The 22039-nt window shown below is 35.7% G+C and overlaps 1 protein-coding gene across 7 annotated transcripts in view; it reads right to left on the bottom strand.

Annotated features, from left to right (window-relative positions):
* Positions 1-22039, bottom strand: part of WDPCP (WD repeat containing planar cell polarity effector) — a 148169-nt gene that overhangs the window by 75109 nt on the left and 51021 nt on the right. For all 7 annotated transcript variants that reach the window (XR_011678834.1, XM_071424525.1, XM_071424498.1 and 4 more), the window contains 3 exons: positions 14077-14191; positions 10640-10773; positions 6153-6344 (listed from right to left, as the gene is read on the bottom strand). Coding sequence is in view for 6 of the 7 variants with exons in the window: in XM_071424525.1 (XP_071280626.1) it covers positions 6153-6344; positions 10640-10773; positions 14077-14191 (441 nt within the window). In the remaining variant the exon portion in view is untranslated. The remainder of the gene's footprint in view (positions 1-6152; positions 6345-10639; positions 10774-14076; positions 14192-22039) is intronic.

The following is a 22039-nucleotide window of genomic DNA, read 5'->3' on the forward strand; positions in this document are numbered from 1 at the left end:
AAGATTAATTTATTGAGTCTTGAGCTGAGAAGCTTCCTAGCTTCACATAGTTTTGAGAGCAAATCCTTGAAATGAAGTCTACGGTAGGTCTGTTGCTGTATATAACACAATTCTAAACTAGGAAAAAATTCCTGCAAGCAGAGAAACTCTCTGTTGCCTTTCAAAACATAAGGTTTGGCATAATGTTTAAACAAATAAGGCTTAAAGGAAACCTTTCTAGACACTGCTGTTCAAATTCTGATGGAAAACAAGAGAAACATTTCTCCCCAAATTGGAACAGATAAGCTGCTTCCCATGCATCAGTGGCCTCATGTGCCTCTTGCAGGAAGAGAACCAAGCCGAGAGACCTCTTTGTTCTGCCTTCCAGTTCTCCTGAATGTATCTGGTATTCAGCATTCTGAAGGGCAAAAATGAATATTCTCTTCCATCTGAGAGGGAAGATTTGGGTTTCTCTGTCAGAAATTAGTTTTATTATTCAATCTTCATGCCACTAACTGGAAAACTAAAGCAGAGAGACACTCAACTACAGAAACATTAATAATGCTTTTGAAAGATAAGTCTAATAAATCAAAACTTTTTTTCTTTTCCCCCAAGAAGATGGTATTCTGTCAATTGTTTTCCCATCTGGTAAGTAGACACATGGTAGTAAATGTAGTGCATATAGTGCTATAGCTTTCCATTTAAAGGAATCCACTGAGATTCCTTCCTAATGAGAAGCAGTTCTCTGGAACCCTAAAAGGTGACATTAAATCATTTAACAAAACATTTGCTTATGGAATGGGAAAGCAAAAGCTGGAGGAGTTTCCTCAGAAATGGGTAGAACAAGTGTCAGATTTGTGGAGGAGGGGGCAGGGCAATGGGTCTGAAAAGACAGAGCTGTAATATCACAAGGTAGGGTTTATAGTCCATTCAATGTTCTGCACTTCCCATAAATCTTGGACTAAGCACTTAGCCTTGGATTTCAAGAAAAGGTCTCTGGAAATATTTTGCATGAATTAAAACCAATTACTTTCTTTAAATACATTAATTAAAAAATGTAAAAGTTTTATGACATGAATGCTACAAAAATACAGTACATGCATTTAAATACTGTCCATGTAATTTAAACATATTTCCTTTATTAATGTAGCAGTCATTCACCACTACTGCACATTTATATTGTTTTTCCCTTGCAGTACTGCCTTGGACTCCAGTTCATCAGCAGGATGAGGGATGCTATCCATGCCAGGTTCCCAAATCCTAGAGCCAGGAATCATAACAATCCAAGTGAAGGAATCTGTTAGTCTTTGTAAATAAGAGGCCTGGTATGCTATTTGAAACACTCTCTTTCATTTTATGTTTGAGAGAAATAATAGTGCTAGCTTATGTGGGCTATCACACATCACTCTTCTCAGTGAAATTTTTTGAACACTTAAAATTGAAGTATTTTGCATAGAGTGCTGGAAAGGATAAAGTCCACATAGCAAAACAAATAAGAGTTTTAACCAGTAGTTCTTAAGCAGAAAATTGGCTTACCAGGCAGATGAATAAAAAGAAAACAAAAGGAACAGAGAAATAAGCTTGCTGTGACTGAACTGTGTGTCTTTCAGATGAGAAAAGAATGTTTGATTTATTTTATGGATGTTAAAAAAGTGCTTATTTAATTTCACACAGTGAGGTTCCAAATAGCAACAAACATTTTAATTAGAAATGTAAAGTGGGAAGTGTGGTGCACATCAGAGTAAAATAGTTTTAAATATGGCCCAGTGAAGTTGAAAGGGAAAAAACCACCCTATTTTAAAACATTTCTAAATAAAAATGAAAGCTCCTACTGCAGGTTACTTATTTAGCTTCATTGTATCTACAGACCTACATGCAATCTTATTATTTAGATCTTCAGTCAACACTTATTCTTATTTTCTTTCAAAATTTTTTATCATTGTCATCTTTATCCTGTATTATTCATTGATCTTCTAACCCAATGTGACACTGAGGATTTCACATTCTTTGCTGTATGTGTGTGAGAGGTATTTCAGCCATTCAGACACAGGGTAGATGTTTTTCTGAGCACTCCAGTAACTGTAGGACAGCTCACACAGAAAAGATCTGCTGTGCTTATTTCACAAATCCGAAGCACAATATGAAAGCAATAACTATTAAATATTATCTCTTGGGAGAAAGAAAAATAATATTCTCTCTCAGGGAAATTATTTTTTTCCACAAGATTGAAGTATAATTTCAGTCATTCCCACTAGCACTAAATTGAGTGAAAATAAGAATGGTGAAGACAAATGCAAAGTGCTACAGTAACTGTACCCTGGCATCAGCACCTCCTGTTAATTCGTGTTTGCAGAATAAAATTCATGTTGATTTTAACACAACTTTCTCCCAAAGCATTTAATCCAAAGATGATTTCACATCAGATCCTATTCATTCATAACAAATTGTCTGAAATAATTTCTGGAAGATTCCTCTTCTGGTTTTGAAATCAAAACGCCAGCATTATCTCCACAGGGATACAATTTAAATAACATTCTTTGATCGTTGGTACTTTAAGGTTAAAAAAATCCAACAAACCCCAAATAAAATAAACCAAACAAACCTCCAATACTAAAATAAATAAATTAGAGAACGGATGAGTTTACTGGAAGAAGCCCATGCACAAAGGAAAGCAGACAAAGGCCCAACAGACAAACCCTCCTGCAGCAACATGCATTGCACACCGAAGCAAGGTCACATGCTACAGAGAAAAGCACCATGACTTCTTCAAGGGACAATTCTTCACCAAATCTTACAGCATTCAACACAATAAACACTGATCTCAGAAAAAAAAAAAAAGAGTAAAATAAGTCAAGATTTGTGAGGAAAAAGTTATTTCTGTTTGTAGAGGAATAGTGGTTACCTGTAGCCTTAACAGTAGTAAATGCTAAAATTAAAAAGCCCCGTGGCAAAATTAAAATCAAATTTCTAATATGTTTAAAAAGTAAAATGTATTTCCTTCCCTGAATTGAGCAGCTGCTGAAGTACACAATGCCCCAAACACTCCTCATGCAGTGTGAATCATCCCAACGCAGAACGTGTAGTTACAGGTGATGATCATGGTGAAGGCTTGAGCTGTCTCATCCCAGAGCTATTCCTGTCCTCATCCTAATAAGCAGTCTCCTTAAAGCAAGGTGGGCAGCCAGGATCACTCAGAAAATTCTTCCAGGCAGGAAGCAGTACCATGTAAGCACCCATTTGCCTTTGCTCTGCCCCAGCAGCAGGAGTGGCAGCAGCTGGCAGGTTGTTTTGTGGTTTCTCTAAGTCAGCACTGAGGTGATGGCTGTGGTGAGCACTCATTCATTTCCTTGGGCTTGGTTTCATAAACCCAACATGCCAAACAGCTCTTTATGGTCTTGTTGTTCAGCAATTTCTGTTTTTCTCCTAATTCTAGATAATAATGGTATTTTATCCAGCTGATGCTACTATTTTCAAGTAAAATGTTGGTGGTATTACTTTACCACATTTTGATAAATGCTCTAAACTGAGCAAGTTCACACTTTTAATTCTTCTTGTATTGACAGTAATCTTTCACCAGGAGTAAATTAATATTACTGGTCAAACATGATAAATATGGATTTATTTTCATGAATAACAATGGCATGTCCAGTTTTTATTTCAAATCTATACCTGAGGAATACTAGAAATTGCAAGGAATTAGAGGCAATGAGAGGCAAATAATGATTACAGAACCACTGTCTTCTTATGGTATCTGACCTAGAGAGTAACTGTTTACAAGGTGTCTGAAAATATTAACTATGATTTTTTTCACATATAAGCTATCAAATGTCCTTCAGAAGTTAAAGGTGTTAAGTTAAAGTTTCCCTTCAAGACTGTAGGGGAAAAATGCACCTCAGTTAAATGAAGACTGGAGGCTGATACTAATTCTAGAGCTTCTGAGTTATGATATTCTCCCATTCATGCACAGGAATTTAATACCTGCCCATAAGGAACTCTATAGAAATCAAACAAAGGACCTCCATCAAACAGCACCATGGGTGACTCCTCATGGACATATAGGCTGAGTGTAAAGGCAGAGTGATCTGAGCCTTCCTGAGCATCCAAGAGCTGAATACACGGAACAGTCTAACTGAAAAACAGCAAGACAGTTTGTCACTCATATATGACTTAGCTTTCCATTGTCCTGGCATAGTGCTTGGTATTTTATTGATAAATACAGGAAAATAAATTTCATCTGAAGATCTAAGAATTAAAACAGAAAAGTACAGGCAAAGAATCAGAAAAGGGAAAGCAACTGAATAGTCAAATATGGCAGTGCTTCTTTTAAAAAGAAGTTTCTTATATTTCTGTTACAATATGGACAAATTAAAATTATTTTGACTCTAAGCCTAGAGCCTCAGAGAATGTTTATTTTCACTATTGTGTAAAGCACCAGTGATGTGCTTGAGACTATACCAGAGTTTAAACCAGAAAAGAATAGGATAAAACAAGGTGTATTGAAAGATGCAGAGGAATGCTGTGATTTGGAAATCTCCCTAAAACATATTAAATGAAACACAGAGAGCTTTAAACCGATAGGGTGGTTTCTGTTAATTTCTTAAAAGAAAAGAGTCTCTAAAAATCATCTCAGGAAACAGAGACTGCAAACTGCTATGGTGGCAATAGGCAGATTTCTGGAAGACATGGGAAGGAATAAAATAGGCACAGGAATGTTGCTCTCCAGGCCTGGACATATAGAAGTCATGGTAAAAAAATAAGCTCTGAAATGTTAGTAGGATGAAGTTTCATAATAACTGGCAGAGGGCTGGAAAAGCTTACAAAGAACAGCCTCACATTTTAGCTCCCAGAGTAAATTTTTCTATGTGATTTGGCATAGCTGCAGGGGGAATGGAGAACTGCAAGTGTAGATCAGGCAGAGGAGAGAGATGAGTTAAAGATGACCGCAAGTGGAGAGAGGTCAATTGAAAAGAAGTAAAGAAGGCAGAGCTGGAGGTAATTTAAACTTCAATTCTACAGTGACTAATGACAGAAATAAGAAAAGAAAAGCTGTCTCAGCTACCTTTTCACTTTCAATAGGTAGAAAATCCCAAGGGAAAAGAATCTCACTTAAATTAATATTAGCTATCAAAGTAATAGTTTCAAGACATTAAAACATTTACATCTTCCCTAATTAAAGAGAGGAGGATGCTGTTTGTGAAAGTAGCTTATTCTTAAGTGTTACTTAGGGGTTTTCCCTACAGGGAAAAAGTCTGCAATAACTAATCCAGAACAACTATTCCACACCTGATCCTTGAGTTTGTGCTCTTCTCTCACAGTCAGTGCCTTTTTATTCCATACTAGAAGTGGGTAAAGAAAAACTAAAAATAAAATTCCAAATACAGAAGCATCTATACAAGATGTTTGTTCAGAAAAGCTTTTATATTTTAAATTCAGGCTCCAGATCTTCCAGAGTATGCCCAGATAGGTAGAAATATTAAAATGAAGCTAACAAAACAAATTGGATTCAAATATTCTTAAACAGAAGAAATAAAAATTAAATAATTGAAATGAAAACATCTACCTATAAATGTAAGCTAAGCAGGTGTCAGGAGGGGGTCAACTTTTAGCTTTGTCCTAACTCATAGCTTACATTCCCACCTGTAGATGGTGTGTTTTAACTTTTCCTGTGAGAAAAATATCAGTCCCTAATTTGACCAATACTCGTAACAAAAATTTAATCACCATCTGGGCATAGTTAATATTTTATGAAAAACATTTAAAAGAGATACAAATTGTCTATCAGTTAGCATTGCAAACAACGTAAAAGAATTGCAACAGACATACATGCAACAGTTACAATTGCTAATTCATATTAGAGTTTTCTAGTGGAACTCTGACACTTCTATTTTCAGTTTCAGCAGCACCAAAACTATTTCATGATAAAGACCTAATTTCCTGGCTACATTTCTCAGGTTGACAGTTTTGATGTGAAAATAGTAAACAAAGTAAATAAGGTGCTTTTCTGTTAAGTAACAAACCTTTGTTTTGTTTTTACTATTAGAATGGCTGATCTTCCTGTCTTATGTTTTTATCATATCTGTTCTTTATATCTACTCAAATATGCATTTAAGTTGAATAGCTCTTTCTTTAGCAAATTCAAAAAAATCATGTAACAAGACAGTTCATCACTTTACCTCCAATTTGCCATGTGCACAGCCTAATAGCAATAGGTTGGCTCTGTCCCTCTGACAGGAAATAGGAGACCAAGGCCATGCTCCGTCACTGGTTGCTGACCACCAGCAAATGACCAGATCTTGCATACAGTTTATTGCCAGGTGACGTTTCATCCTTCTACCTTCTGGTCCAAGTATATCAACATAAGAGATCTGAGGGAAGAAAAAAATGCAGGAAATATTGGAAGTGATAAAATAGCATGGTAGGAGCAAATGGGAGCATTTACTTTGGATGTGTGAGAAAGAATGTATATATACACAGAGCTTTGCGTACATATATCTTCATAGAGGCTGTCTGTAAACGTGAAAAATATCTCCTCAGACAGAAAGACATGCTCACTCTTTTATCTGTGGGGAGGGGATTGGGATGGAAAGGAATATGAGTTAAGAAGGAATTTACTGCAATGACTCCAATCAATACCAAAATGTACAGTCATGGTTGCTTGACAGCATCGACCTCCACACAGGATTTAAGCTTAGCCATATTAAATGACAAGTTCTGCAAAGCTGACCACGGAGCTAAGGCTAGTGTTTAAGACATAATCAAATATTAAATATATTCTACAGTATTTGAGCAAACATATATCTTTCTTCTTCCTCCCCAAATTAAGGAATGGAAACACAAACATCCGCTTTGCAAAAGAACATATACTTTTCTGCATAATGTGGATGAGCTACAGCATCATGCGTAAAGTTTATGCAGCTCTTGAGAATTGTGCCTCTTTCTCAGGAAGGATTTGTGGAATTTATTATTCAAACTCTGTTATTTGGAGCATGGTTATTTGAAAACATGAGCAGTGCACCATCTGGGTGACACATGCCAAGGAAATATAGATTGCACCGCATTTCTGCTTAAGGAATTAATGGAAGGTTGATAGCTAGGGGAAAAAAAAACTATCTTGCCATTGCTGGTCAGCAATAATCGAACCACTTTCTGGGGATTAAGCGCATGGCTAAGCCTACTGGACCAGACACTAGCAAAGGGCAGGGGGTCTTCTTATCAGAGAAATGCTTCTGGAGCCAGTCTCACTACATGACAGATTGCTTTCATATTCCTGTCTGCAAGGCAACAAAGGCTGGCAGTAATGCGATAATGCCAGAGTGCAATGGGTGTTAAGAACCCGTTGCATTTATGTATTGTATTTAGTAAATAATCAGGCTCATCCAAATTGTGATCTCAGCTCTCAACCAAGGCCATTAAAATCAAGGTTAATGCTTTAATAATCCTTTGCTGTTTTTTATATGGTCAAAAAGAACCCTTTTCTATTTGCATGGTCATAATATTATTGACCTCTTCATCCCATGAATACACATAAAAAGGAACTGAAATCAAAGTAATTACCAATGTTGTTCTCTCATGGTAAACATTTAACTCTTTGTTCTGTCTCCTTCAGTAAATTGAAATGGATTAAACAAAAACAGATAGGAAAAACTTGAAAAACATCAATATTTTTAGAATATCCTGTGTTTTACTGGTCAAAATATTTTCATGGGTAAAGATAAACTGTACACAATAGTTAGGAGGTAGCTGCTACTTGAATTAGAATAGCTAATTTGCTGACAACACAATTAGGCTGGAAAAGCACAAATACTTCCAGAAGTATCGATTTGTCCTGTATTGTAGTGTTAACTGTTCATAACAACCACACATGTCATAACAGCCACAAATCTTTGTTGACCTTTATGTCTTGCATTAGACATGTCACTCTCAAACATGAACCCATGTCACTGTGAAAAGGTAAATAATAATAGTTGGTATTATATTTTGCTGGTCTTCGAGACTGTAGTGATTCATGCAGTAAGTCTTCCTTTATTGTTTCAAAGTGCAAATAAAATTCAAGGTGGAATCAATTAGAAAGGAAAAGCATAGGGAGATGAATTCATTAATTTAGGTATACATTGCATAAAAAACCCAACTTTTGGATAAATATCAAGCTTTGAGGAGGAAAGCATGGTTGACTTGTTCTTATTATTCACAGAACTCTGGCAGTCCAGCACTGCTGCCAGTTTTGCCCACCATGAGCCTGGACACTGTACAATGTGAGGTTGCTTATCATTACAATGATAATATGACAGAAATGTAATTATATCATTACAAACACTTTTCTCATTGTACAGAAATGGGACTGTAAACCCAAATACTACATTTCTCAAGACCATGCCAAAAGTCAGAGGCAGAAATGAAGATTACAATCAAATTTCCTGAATCTTGGCTCCAGATTTTAATCCTGTGTTAGTTCTATAACAGTGCATGCTACCTCTTTCATTCAATTTCTCTCCAACGAAACCCCAACTCTAAAGAACCCTTTTTCCCCCTAAACCCAGAACATTTGTAATTATTACATATTATTACAAATGATTACAAGTTTGCACAGTTGCAATTCAGGACCACCTTATTTTTCTACTGTGAGTGACACCACTCTATGTCTACGATCTTCCAGCTTTTGAAGTTTGACCAAAGTCAGCCATGAAGAACAGTAAATCAATGCAGAGAGCTGACACAATATTATTGCAGAAGTGAATAATATTTTCTGCAGTCTCACACTGGTGCAATTCTGAAGATAATAAAAATTATATTTAGCTGCCTAACTAGCAAGCCTCACACAAAGAACATTCAATTAAAAAATGCAAATGCATTTTTTTTGGCTGGTGGAGAAATGTTCCACAGTGATTCCCACTGATTTTAAGAGAAAGCAAAGTTAATGTTGAGCATGGAGGTGTTTTGAGAAGCTCAGCTGTGTCAGCAAAGAACTGAACTTAACAACCCTATTAAGGAGTGTAGCAGATACTTCTGGTTTTTCTAAACATTAAATCAGGAGCTGTGGCCCTCACACTTCAATGACAAAGGCAGTTCACCACAGCTTCTTCGTTAAACTTTTGTGCTATTAAGAAAAAAGCCCCACCACACACCAGGCTCACTCCCAAAGCACAGCCTCAATGAACACCACAGGCCAGGCACAAGGCACAGCATTTTAAAGTAAAGTATGTATCAGCTCAGTTCCCAGTGAACAGTGAACTGTCTCAAATCCACGTTATAGAGGTTGGATCAATCTTGCAAACACAAGCCATTGCTGAAAAGAGGCCCTGAACTGAAACAGCCTGGAAAATGTATTAGATATTAATCCTAGCAGAAAGTATTTCTACCAAGCAAGTTAAAACACATTATGGCAAAACTTAAATTAAACATAACCTTAAAGAGCTTGCCTTGCAGATGCAAGCTCCCTTATGTGAGGAAGTAAATTACTGAGGGGTTGTCAAGGGGAAAATATTTGCTAGCATGAGATTGTTTTCTTTAATGCTTATCCACTCTGCAATAAATACAATCTCTCTCTTTTGCTCACAACATCTTTCTGTGTTTCTTGGGAAAAGGCTTGACCCTTCTTCATTCTTGCAGTGAACTGGATGCAGCCCCTTCCCTACTTCAACTGTTCAAAGTTAATTGCCTTGGCTGATTATTTTTTCATATTGCTGTAGCACCAAGCACTTCCACCTAAGGAAGTGGTGTCCTGATGCCAAAGTGCTTATGGTTGAAATAAGTTATGTCTACCCAGCCCAATCCATCCACAACACAATGTCATTCATCTTGAGATGAGCTGGTTTCCACTGACCTCCAGACTGGGTAAAGCTCAGACAGTTTAAAGCTCAGCTCAGCTCTCTCTAGACTACCTTTCCACTGCTGCTGTCACTGTAGTGAAGACACACCCCCACAAAAAGGGCTGCAAAAATTGAGTATTTCAATCTTCACTGTGTAACTAGTAAATTGAGACACTGAGGCACCAAGTCACTTGCATATGGTCACGCACATAGCTGGCCAGTGGTGAGAAGCTCAGCTTCCATATCTTGATTCCTTACTCAGTGGCTTAATTCTAAAAGCAACTCTCCCAACAACACCATTATTGTAAATAGTGGGGAAATAAGGATTTCTGCAAAGAATTACGGAAGTCAGATTGGACCTCAGACAGATGACTGAATTATCAGAGCTTTATGTGTTTGTGTCTATCAGCTGAGACACAGTAAGTGACCATGTGTGTTGTCAGCCCACAACACACAAGACGTAAAACACATTAACTTAAATCTTTTACACTGAGGTTTACCATTACAGACTTTGCTTCATGCTTGTTAGATGCCAAGAATGTGCCAAGGGTCACTTACTGCTGCTCAATGGACACAAGGTAATCTGTCAAGCAGGGGTAACTCAAATGTGTGTCTGAGCCTGAAAATAAACACAGTAGAAATCTGGATCCCTTGGCACAGTATTTTAACTCTTTAACTCTGAATGTCATTCTAATGTTTTTTGACTTTTCAGTAACCGCCATTTTTAGAGTTTGAGCTGCTCTGGTCAATTATATTAAGGTTTGCAATTTATGTGGCTATACAATATCAGTGAATACCAGTGATACATGATGTATAGTTCCTGCAATATTTGCAGTCACCATTGGCAGCTATACCTTAGAGTCCAAACAAGAGAGTTTTTCCAGTCTTTTGTTTACATCGGGAGAATCCATTGTCTTTGTAAACTGAATAAAGCAGAGTTGGTTATGGTCCTCAAATGACAAGATGATGAAATTGTCTGTAAGAACAGCTGAAAAAAAAAAACCCAAATAAAAATTGTCAGTGCTCTAATACCTATCTCTAGGAACAAAACAAAGTAGTGAACACTCCACTGAGATGCTGCAAAAAGCAATTTTTTTCAAGACAGTGCCTTAAATATTATACTGAAAGCCCTGTAATGTCCTAAAACATATCAATGTGTCATCCTATCAGGACCTTCTTGGAAATGAGAAATAAAGCCTAAGGAATGCTCTGATTACATACACCTGAATAAATTATCTCATACCAAAATGCCACTACATTCAAATATACATTTTATGCCCTTCCACATTAATTGTCATCTCAGCATTCAGCTTTCAGTTTATTTTTTTTCTTATGGTTGCATCCACCAGTATTTTGCAAATGGATAATATTGTTTAGCTTAGTGTTAAGGGTGATTAATGCAAACGAGTACTCAAGATGTATCTGGTATTTTGACATTGCAAGGTTCCTAGTGCTGCTGAAGACACCAAGGAGGCTGTTACATGCAGGACAAGGCTTTAGAGGGGTCATGAATTCACTGAAAGCTTCACATGGGGGTACCCAAACAATACAAGTAATCAAGATGGAAGAGACTCCCTTAGAGTCTGAAAAAGCTCCATGGAATCCCCACTGTTACCATAAGGGGGTACTAGACCAAATTAGTTCAATATAAAAGTGATCAATCTGTCAATGAAAATTACTCAGAAAATTGTATTGAGAATTTTTCCCAAGAGTTACCCAGTTATTCAAGCAGCACCCACAGTTGAAGAGATGTGTGAGTGTGAAATGAGTTACTGGGGTAAGTAGTACCAGATCACTCATGGTTTAAAATGAAGCTGTGCTCAGACTGTAAACTCAAAAATCTCTCCTAAAACGAAAATGCCAGTTAAAGTGGAACCAGATTTAGAAACAAACAAACAACACTCTGGAACAACCTCTGAAAAAGAAACTAAAAAAAAAAATAATTTATTACTTATATCAGAGTTTCTTAAATCTAAATTTTACATATCCTTAAGTAGATTGACAGTTTAGTCTTACATAGAGGCATGGAAAACTAGCTACTCAGCTTTGCTTTTCTTTATTCTGATTTATAACCACTTGCATTTTCCAACAGTCATGTCCTGGCACAACTCTGAAGTATCTGGTATGCAAATGCTAAAGGGCAGAGTTTAGAGCCAAATAATTGCCTTTGAAATGTAACATTAACACTAACATTTTGGGGAAAAAAAAAGGTGATAAAGCATCTGATAAGGTGATTCAGGAGCTATAACTGAGATCCTGCAAACACATGAAAATTGAAAACCACTGAATATGGTATCCTCAATATGCATGCACACAGTTAAAACATTTTGATGTCCTCACAGACACAGTTTGCATTAAAGACGAGCTGCAGCACACCTCAGATGCTGATGAAATTTTGCCTATAAATAATAAGAATCAGGAGCACTTTCTCAGATGCAGGAGGAATATTAAAACAGTAGTAATTCTGTATTTTTTGCACACAATCTGACCTTTATTCCAAATGTTAAGAGGACATGCTACTCCAAATGAGAATTACAAAATTTCATAAGTAATTCTGGCAGATTGTAACCCTTATCCATTTCCACATATACACAATTGCTGAAGAAGGAACTATTATTTTTATATAGGCCTCTTGTGCTAAATGTAGAATTTCTCTTAGCCAGCTTTATAATCACAACCATAATGTGAAGCCAGATTTGGAAAGATGTGCTGTTTCTTTGAATTAAAATTAATTTCCTCTAGGACAACATTATCTCATGTTTCTCATGCAAGGATGGTTCAGTATAAAAATTTGTATTTTGAGCACTATTTGTGTGGGTAACAAAAGCATCTTCTTTTATTGTTCATGAAAATAAAAAACTGCATTGCAATTAAAGTTATTGAGTGGTTTGCTTTTACTGAACAGAGGCAGTTTTATTTCACCTACAGACTTGTCTGTTAGCAAACATGGAGGTTTAAGAAAATCCTGAATATGTGAAAACGAAGACAAAGCATTATATAATGTTATTTATATAATAAATACAGTTGTCCAAATGTAGTAAAACATATTTCTTGCTTTATTGTTGTTTTAGTTGTAAGCCCATTTAGTTAGCAGCATTTTCTGAACAAATATTTCTATGACATATTAAGCCAAAGTAAGGCATGACCAACATTATTTTTTATTGTTTTTTTAAAGACAAAGTATTCCAAATAACTTCCACAAACTACTTCAATTTAGGAATAACCTTAGGTTCTATGCTTTCCTACTTTTTGTCACATGAAAGTAGGAAATCCTCCCCTCAGAAGCAGAGCGCAAAAAATCACAGATGTAACTAGCAATCCAGTAATTAAGGTGGAGAGTGAAAAAAAGAAGACAAGATAGTAAATGTGTTCTATTCGCTCTGTGTAATTAGTTCATAAAAATGAAGTCCAGGTTAAATTTTTTTAATAAATAAAGATTCTACAGACATAGTTAAATGTCTGTAGAAAATTAATATTAATTTTCAAGACTAAAATACCATATATTGATAAGAAAAGATCAGTGAGACACAGTATTGGAGTTTCTAAAAACCTAGGCCAATATTCAATAGATGCCTGGGTAGAGAGAAAATTAAATCATTAGAGATCAAACCTGAACTAAATGCATGTTCTTACTAGAAGGATGTAATGTAGGCTTACTCTTAAAAATTTGGAAGGTAGTGCACATGTAATATGGCTCACACCAAAATTTCATACTCCTGCTTCTGCAGAAGCCAAGATACCAGTCGATTTCTCAATGCTATGAGTCATATCATAAAGCTGTGGAAAACAGAGACATTTTTGTAAGTTTTCTTCTGCATTAAATGAAAACTTAATTTTTAGCAGTCACTAGTTAATAACAGTAGGGAAATTCTGGGTGTCAAGAAACTAAATCAGAACACCTCCATGTAACTAATGTTATCCAGACTTTTTTAATAACAACTTTAATAATAACTATCCCATGCAATTATTCAATTGGCTAATGTTTGGTTCTGTCCCATTTTCCCACTTACAAAATAAACATGACGAGTTCAAATGGCATGCTCACAGTGATTACAGTGTGTAAGAAACAGGATTTTAGAAACCCATGCAGCATTTGACAAGCCTGAAAACTTTGATGTTAAATATTATTCTTAAAGTGCTCTTAGTCCTGAGGGTTGTAACTATAGCATTACATGCAATTACTTGTTGTGTTTGCAAGTCCCCAGTGGCAATAATTAGTCTACCTGTTGACATACTGTTTCTCTACTCTATTGTTAATGCAGGCAATTGATTTGCACATGGGTGTAATTACCATCACTGATGGTGTCGGAGATGAGCTTCCCCACCAGGGTCCTGTCAATCACCACCTTCTCCAGCTGTGGCCCAGAAAGGCTTAGGGACACCAAAATACCTGAGTGAAAGAGGAGCTAAATCCAAAGAGTAAGAAAACAAGACATCAAAAATCATGAATAAAGTGAAACGTTCCAAGGTACATATTAGCAGCCCTCCATTACGTAGTAATCTAATTTTCAAAATTACAAAAATGAATTATCATTGATGTGAAGATGTCTTATAATGGCTTTGAAAGCTTTTTCAATGAAAGAGAGAGATGTAACACAATGCTGAATTATAATGGTACAAAAACTATTGCTGAACACTTGAAGAAGTAGCTAAGTCCCCAAACGTTACATAAAATATACTGATTTTTTCAGTAAAAAAATTGATCTCAGTTAAAAACAGAGATGAAAAATCTGTTTTGAAAGAGGGAAGGAATTACACTGATCACTCTATCATCCATAGACCTGATATTTTCAGTATAAAGTAAATGCATGGCCTGCATGTAAAAAATATAAAGTAGGGTTTAATATAATTCTATGTTATTATCAGAAATTAAAACCAGCACCTTTTTGCTGTTCTTGTTATTTCTGATCATTTGTATATTGTTTAAATAAATAATCACGCCCTACCACAGAGATAGCTGTGAGCTCCCAATAAATCCATTCACTCAGTGACATGTTTCAGATGTCTCTCTTAGAAAGAAAGAATTTAAGCTATTGGACAGGGTTATTTCAGAGTTAATTGAATATTCATGCCTAATTAATTTAAATTAAATGATACATATAATCTCAAAGACTAAGTCACAGTATTTATCAGCTCCTTCTTATGCAATATCTTCTATGAGAGAGAGAATGCTCAGTGGGAGGAGTTATGAAAAACATTTTTTTTTTTTGCATAATTAAACCATTAGTCATTTTCTGAATGTAACTACTACAGCACAGGAATTCAGAAAACAGAACCCATAAAAAGAATTCTCTGTGGAAAGACCTCTTCAGACAAGTCTAGAGGGTCCACCAAAGGCCAGGAATCAGGGACTCCAGCTCTTACTTCTACTTAACAGTAGATTTTTAAAGAAATCCCTGTGCTTTTAGAAAACTTAACTACTAAAGAAACACTTGTTCTTGTAGGAGAATTTGGCATAAAAAAATATCCTGTTTGTTCTGTGCTGGAGCTGTGAGACAAATATAATATAATCTTTAGAATTTTCATGCAGTGAAATCCACTGGATTGTATAATAAATAAAAAGTATTGGGGATAGCAATTGGGCATGTCCCTTATGCAGTGCTCTGCTCCCAATAATTTAGGTATGGAAATTCTAATTTATACATATTTTGCTATATTACTATTCCTCTGAGCTCTCCAAAGAACAGGTGTATTTAAACAAATTATCTTCCTGCCCTTGCACCTTTAACCAACATGTTTAAAAAACAAATTCTAGTGATGTGTGAAGTAGAAACAAATAAAACCCTGTGATGTGAAATGAATTTCTAAGAACAAATGATCAATTCCCATCCTGCCAAACTCTAATCATACATTCATTTGATAGATATATATAGTCAATGTTTCAATATTCCCTGTCATGACAGATGTCCTTTAAGGTTTTGTCCTAGTAAAAATGTTAGACACGCTTACACTCATGCAGCTTTTATTACAATCTTTTAAAACTTCAATTTTTCCTTACGTTGAAGTTAGATTAGATAAAATCACAATTTATTTCCAACTTCGTAACATGAAGTCCAGCAAGGTTTGACTACAGTTGGCTGTAACTGTCCAAAAAACCTGCTGGAAAAAGTGAGGGTTGAAACCCAGGAGCTACCAAACTGTTATGTAAGCAGCCTGATAGAGGAGAGTAAAACACCCCCAGTCTTTCAGTGTTATGTGCCAACAAGAGGGATGATGCAGCCAGGGTGCAAATTCACTTTATGCCTATGTATTAATTTTCTGGTAATGGCATAAATCACACCTGTTACAGAGCTAGACTAGAAACCAATGAAAACCTCCCCAGTGTTTAATGGCAAGACATTTATATAAATATATAAATGTTGTGCTAATGAGTATGCTTTGCTTTACATCTATAAACTAGTTAAAAATCAATATTAAGGATTTTCAGTACTGTACAGATCTCTGTGATATCACTATGGCATGACAGAATCATAGATAGTAGATAAATGTAGTATAATTTCCATTACTTCTATTGTTGCTCCTATTGTGCTCCCTCCTTCTTTCATTTTACAGCAAAACATTCTTTCTCGTTACTTTCCTCAGAACTCTGAGATATTTGGGAAATCTGAAATTGTATTTTAATAAATTTTTGTTACAATAATTTAGTGTGGTCGGTCCATAGGTTTAAGTTCATTCTCTAGGAACTTTTAGAGTCTAAATTGAAAAGGTTAATCAAGGAATTTACACACTACATTGCCATGCAAGGTTAGTATTTCATCTATCTCCCTTTAAAAATGTTTTGAACTGAGGTTTTTTTAAAAATTAGTTCTTAGAGTTTGCCATGAAGTACAAGCAGGCACTTAAAGAGAACAGGTGGAGTCACCACCCCTGGAGATATTAAAGATGTGTAGATGTAGAACTTATGGGCAAGTTTTAGTGATGAACTTTGGAGCATTAGGTTAACAGCTGGACTCACTCTTAAGGGTCTTCTCAATCCTAAATGATTCTATGATTCTGTGCTATCTTTCCTCAAAAATATTCCATAAAAGAGAAAATATTTATGTGCTCAAATTGAAACCACTATTTCAATTTGCTACATTCTGTGAAGTCTGTGCAAAGACTGTTCCATGATTGTAAGATTTAGGTGCTGTTACACTTAAGCTTGCCTAGTTAAACTCATATTTTGGTGGATGGGAGCAGTCCAGTCAGAAGCACGAATGAATATAAAGCAAATAGGGAAGATTGCAAACTTGGCTTGAACAGGGATACACAGTGATCCAACTCCAAAGGGAACAGCCCATAAATGCTAAGGAATAAAAGCCAATGTAAGAGGCATTATTTACACAAGGCACTACATCATTCCATCTAAGAGATATTAAATTAGGGAAAGAAATTCACAATGATGAAACACATCATAAATTTTTCAGATTGAAGTACTGTGATGGGAAAAATAAAATCAGAAGAGCTATCTCCAGAGTTTAAACAGTCACAAGGTGTTCCTAAATAAAATATGAAAGCATGACTTCATACCTATTGGAAGAATAAGGCAGAAACTTTGTACTTGAATGGAGTCTGTGTAAAAAGTTTGGGCACCTGGTTATTCTCCATACTGGGAAGGAAGGGCCACTTAATTTCTCTGTTACAGAGGAATTGAACGTGGAGACTTTGATAGAAAGGAGTATGTATTTTATATGCCAAAAATTGCTCTTCACTGTGCAAGAAAGGCATATGCAGCAGAGGATACTCAAGGGAAGACTTAGCCTTTCCCTTCTCCAATAGCAAAGTGCTCTAATATGTATTTGAGATAGTTTTTATTAAGCAAAGGACTTAAGTGCAGGTTCATGACTTACAGACTTTAGTACAACTTAAGCATCTACTTAAGTAGAGCCCTTTATCCTCAGAAGCCTGAGCTCTTGACTCCTCATTCATGCAGCTCAGCTGCTTATCAGCTCTTCTACCTAAAAAGATACCTGTGGAGCAAAGCCAGGATTTGCTTCTATCTGATTAAAATTGGAAGAGAAGGAAAATATGCCTGTAAAAAATATTGCTGCAAACTGTTTTCCCTTAGAGAGCCCAACTGACAAAGGAATATGCAAAAGGAGAAGAGATTTGCAAAGCACTTCTTGTTCAAGCAGGTTCCCAGGGTTTTTCCCCACCTCTTCATTCCAGATTGCTTTCTTAGCCACCCCACCATAATTACTGTGTTGCATGCCTTATTACAGATGAAGTTATTGTTGTTACATGTTACTGTTTCACAATAATCAATGCATTTGTACTTCTAGCTCCAAATATCTAAAACCACGCAACACATTAATGGTTGTGATCAAAAGCAACCAAAAGAATTTAATATGAGGGCAGTGTTCCTCTTAGTAACTGGGGATGGGTGCTGGCTTCTCATGTATTCTAGACAGAATGTCTTGGTTTTGATATCAAATGTGCTACATCACCATGTGCCTTGCTAAATCAGTTTGCTAATGGGCATTGTACTGACAGAACAAGCAAGAAAATATTGCTGTGGAGCTCAATTCAGAATCCAGTTTTAAGTATGTTGACGATGGCAACAGAAAAACTACATACATATGTAAATTGGAGCAAAAATACAATTAAAAAATATCAAAACACTTTAGCAAAGTATACATAAATCTTTTTCATTAGCAGGTAACAGATATGATTTATAGCTAGTGCTTGGCTTTTACACAATAAACTCTATAACAATGTTGGCATGAGCTTAATTCAACATCATAATGCAAATGTAAAACTAAAAAAAAAATTGGAAATCAAATGTTTCAGCTAGATCTCATTTATTTTTATTGCTTTATATTGTAAAACCAAACCTTAAGCAATGGCATCGTTTCATAGGAAGATTTAATGATTTTGTGGCAAAACTTAAATGCATTCCAAAGAATTAGAGAAGGAGACAAAGACAAGAAGCAGCCAGATCTGAGCTGAGTAAACTCAACAATACTGATAAAATAAATTCCTTAGGTTATTACTCCTTGGCAGGGAAAGCTGAAGAGCACAGTGGCATCTTATTGTAAAGACTTCTTGTCTTTTTCCTGTCATCCTTCTTTTATGGTTTATTTTCCTCTGACATCAGCTAACTGAAGATTACAGGATTATTTCAGCAACTCAACAAAGGTCATCAAAGTTGGGGATCAGAAGTACCATACAGAAATGGTGTGGGTTCAGACCCTATTGGAACAGAGCTAAAGAGAAGACCTCAGTCCTTTAGGACTCAACTAAGCTCTTTTAAATATGACTCCTTGACAAAAATCCCTGTACTGTCTAGGTTATGTTTACATTAACTGGCACATCATCTATTTCAGATGCTCTAAGTAGTGGTGGAATGTATACTTAGGACTGCAAAAATAAAGGGTTTTTTTGGCAATGGACAAGAAAGTAAATACGAAACTTCTCTTGCACTGATTGCACACCAAAAAAAAAAAAAATACATATATATATAGCATAAAATGAAATACTAACAAAAGTAGAAAACCAGGCCAGCATTATGGTCATTCTAGGCAAACTCATATAGAATAGCCAACTTTGAGAAACACACTCATGCAATGGACAAGATAATCTGCAGGCAAAACAACTGGACTTCTCATTGGGGCATTTGCATGGAGTCTAATTGGCTATTTGCACATGAACAGTTAACATGACTGCACGCTCAATTTTGGCAGATGCACGTTTAAAATTACAGCCCCCAATTTTTGCCTGTGGGCCACTTCTAAGATGGAAGTGCTGGAGGAAGAGTGAGGGATTAGGAATAGTGGTATATTGCATATTTAGGCTACAGAAGGCGCACTGGCAGCAGCCTTACACTTGTTTTGCACAAAATCTGAGAGAAATCACACTACTCTTTTAAAGCATAGTCTTGTTTTCATTGTATCACCTTTCAGTTTTCATTCCATTTGTCTTGCTCAAGGTACAGCAGCCACTGAGTTTCTGGATGGCACATTGTAATTACAATACAAAGGAAACTGCTTCTGGTTCAGCTACAGGTATGGCAGATTCAAATATAAATAAATAAATAACAAATAAATAACACTTAATAAAAAATGGCAAAATGTGGTTGTTGAATTAAATATTTTAATTTCTATAAAGTTTGTTTGACCTTGTATTGCTACTAAAAACAAAGGAAAAACAGATACTATAATTAAAACCATATGATCAAATTTAGGCCCAAACATTGAAATATTGAAAATCAGGGTAATTTCCTACATGTTCTTCATGCTGTTTGTCTGACACACTGCTTTAACGCCCCAAAGTTAATGCAAATACAGACTCTTCCCACTAGCTCTGGTATTCATCCAAAAAAGGCTGTGAATACATCAGTGTTATGCCACAGATGACATCATTGCGTGGTAAGCACTCTCTGCTGAAACAGTTAATTAGTATTCTACTTAGAATTAAGAATAAATATACAACATCTTCTCCATTTGCATCAAAGAGGGACAGTTCAATTATTGCTGCCAAATGCTCAAAGACAGATGAGCAGCAGAAAAACAAGCCATCTGACATCAAAATTGATGAAAGACAGCTTTTCTGTTCTAGACTCTTCCAAATGATTACTTTTTCTCTATTTATTTTGATTTGTTGGAGGTCTTTTATTTTCAGGAAGACAGAAAGTGGAATAACACAATTGTTTTGGCAAAACATTCTAACCCTTGTTGGAGATTTCAATAATCAGTCACTATTAAACAAAAACATTTTGTTTTGTGATTGAGAAACCAAAAGCAGAATTTAAGGACAGAGAAATTACTATGATTTTTATATATAACTTTCACTCTGGTTATGTTATAACCTGTACCATCACTTATACCCTGGCCTTAGAAGCCATCTGAAAAACACCCCAAATACTCAATTTATTAAGCTACCCCTTTACATGGTTCAATACCTAATACACTAAGATGAAAACACCCATCTCTTTTATTTCCCATCTCCTAGAAGAAATAAGTTAAATTGCATTTGTCTCATTCACGTTGATGTATGCCTGAAGTAACTTAGAGGATGTGAAGTCAAAAAATAAAGAAGAATTTTATACAGAACTGATAGTCAAAGGTGTTATATTATGTAGGCAGGACAACACATCTGGCAAGAAGTTTACTTTTCCAAAGTATGTACTGTACACATTGCAGGTGGATGCTGATGAATGGGAGGGGAAGGAAAATGGTAAAAGGAGAATGGACAAGGAAAGCAAATGAAGAGACAGCAAACTGGGATGTAAATGAATGCACTCACAGCTAATTGACTTGGTGTTTCTTAACCAAATTCCTTTCCTAATCAGAACAATAATAACAGGGAAAAATTATTCCCCCAAATTAGCAATTAATATTTAAATCAGCTCTAGAAGATTAACATTCACAGATGTATACTATGTAATTTGTATGTGAATGATATACATTTACTAGCAGTAAGATCTGATAGGCAAATGTAGCTTAGACAATCATATTTTTATTATTGATATGAAAAGACTACATACCATTTGGCATGTCAAGCATTTAAAAATTTTGCTATTCTCAAAGGCATTTCTAGAATTTTAGCTGTACAGTGTTTGGATATTTAACAATCATTCTGCTGACACACATTTGGAACTACTTGAATAAGAAGAAAAAATTATGAGTCTGAAAAAGCAGAAAAGTTAGAAGACAAAGTTCCTTGTTTGAAACAGTAATATTAACAAATATTCCCCATGCCAAAGCAGTTTCAAATATGATGCATTTCCTCATGAAGGTTGTATAAACATACAAAATTCACTACATATGTTTTTCAGAAGAAGCACATGATTATGGAGCAATTCATGTTCAGCTCTCCTCTCTGCCCTGCTGTTCTGTCTTAGTGAGGATGTGAAAAAGGGTTTCTTGTACACAAAATGTGGAACTCATATAGCCAGAGACATAACTATTTGTGTGCCACATGGCGCAATATCTCTTATTCCATAACTTGATTAATGATCTTGTTGGTTTAGAGTTATAACTTCCCTTCCATATTACACAAGCATAAAGTAAAAAGATTTGTGACAGGTAAATAGCTAATTAAGACATAAAAATAATATAACACAGATTCCAGACCTGTCTATATATTTTAACACATAACTGCTCCCTCAGCCTGCTATTTTTAGGTACAGGATGTTTTCAGTTTCCCCAAACAGTAACAGTAATAGTAACAATAACAATAATTAACAACAACAATAATAGTAATCATCACCATCATCATCTCACAGAATCAGGGCCTTTTATTGTAATTTCTTTGTGTTGATAAACCCGAGGCTT

Source organism: Agelaius tricolor, unplaced genomic scaffold, assembly GCF_023055355.1.
Source record: "Agelaius tricolor isolate 1412-34295 unplaced genomic scaffold, bAgeTri1.0.p SCAF_1, whole genome shotgun sequence".
In the NCBI taxonomy this organism is placed as follows: domain Eukaryota; kingdom Metazoa; phylum Chordata; class Aves; order Passeriformes; family Icteridae; genus Agelaius; species Agelaius tricolor.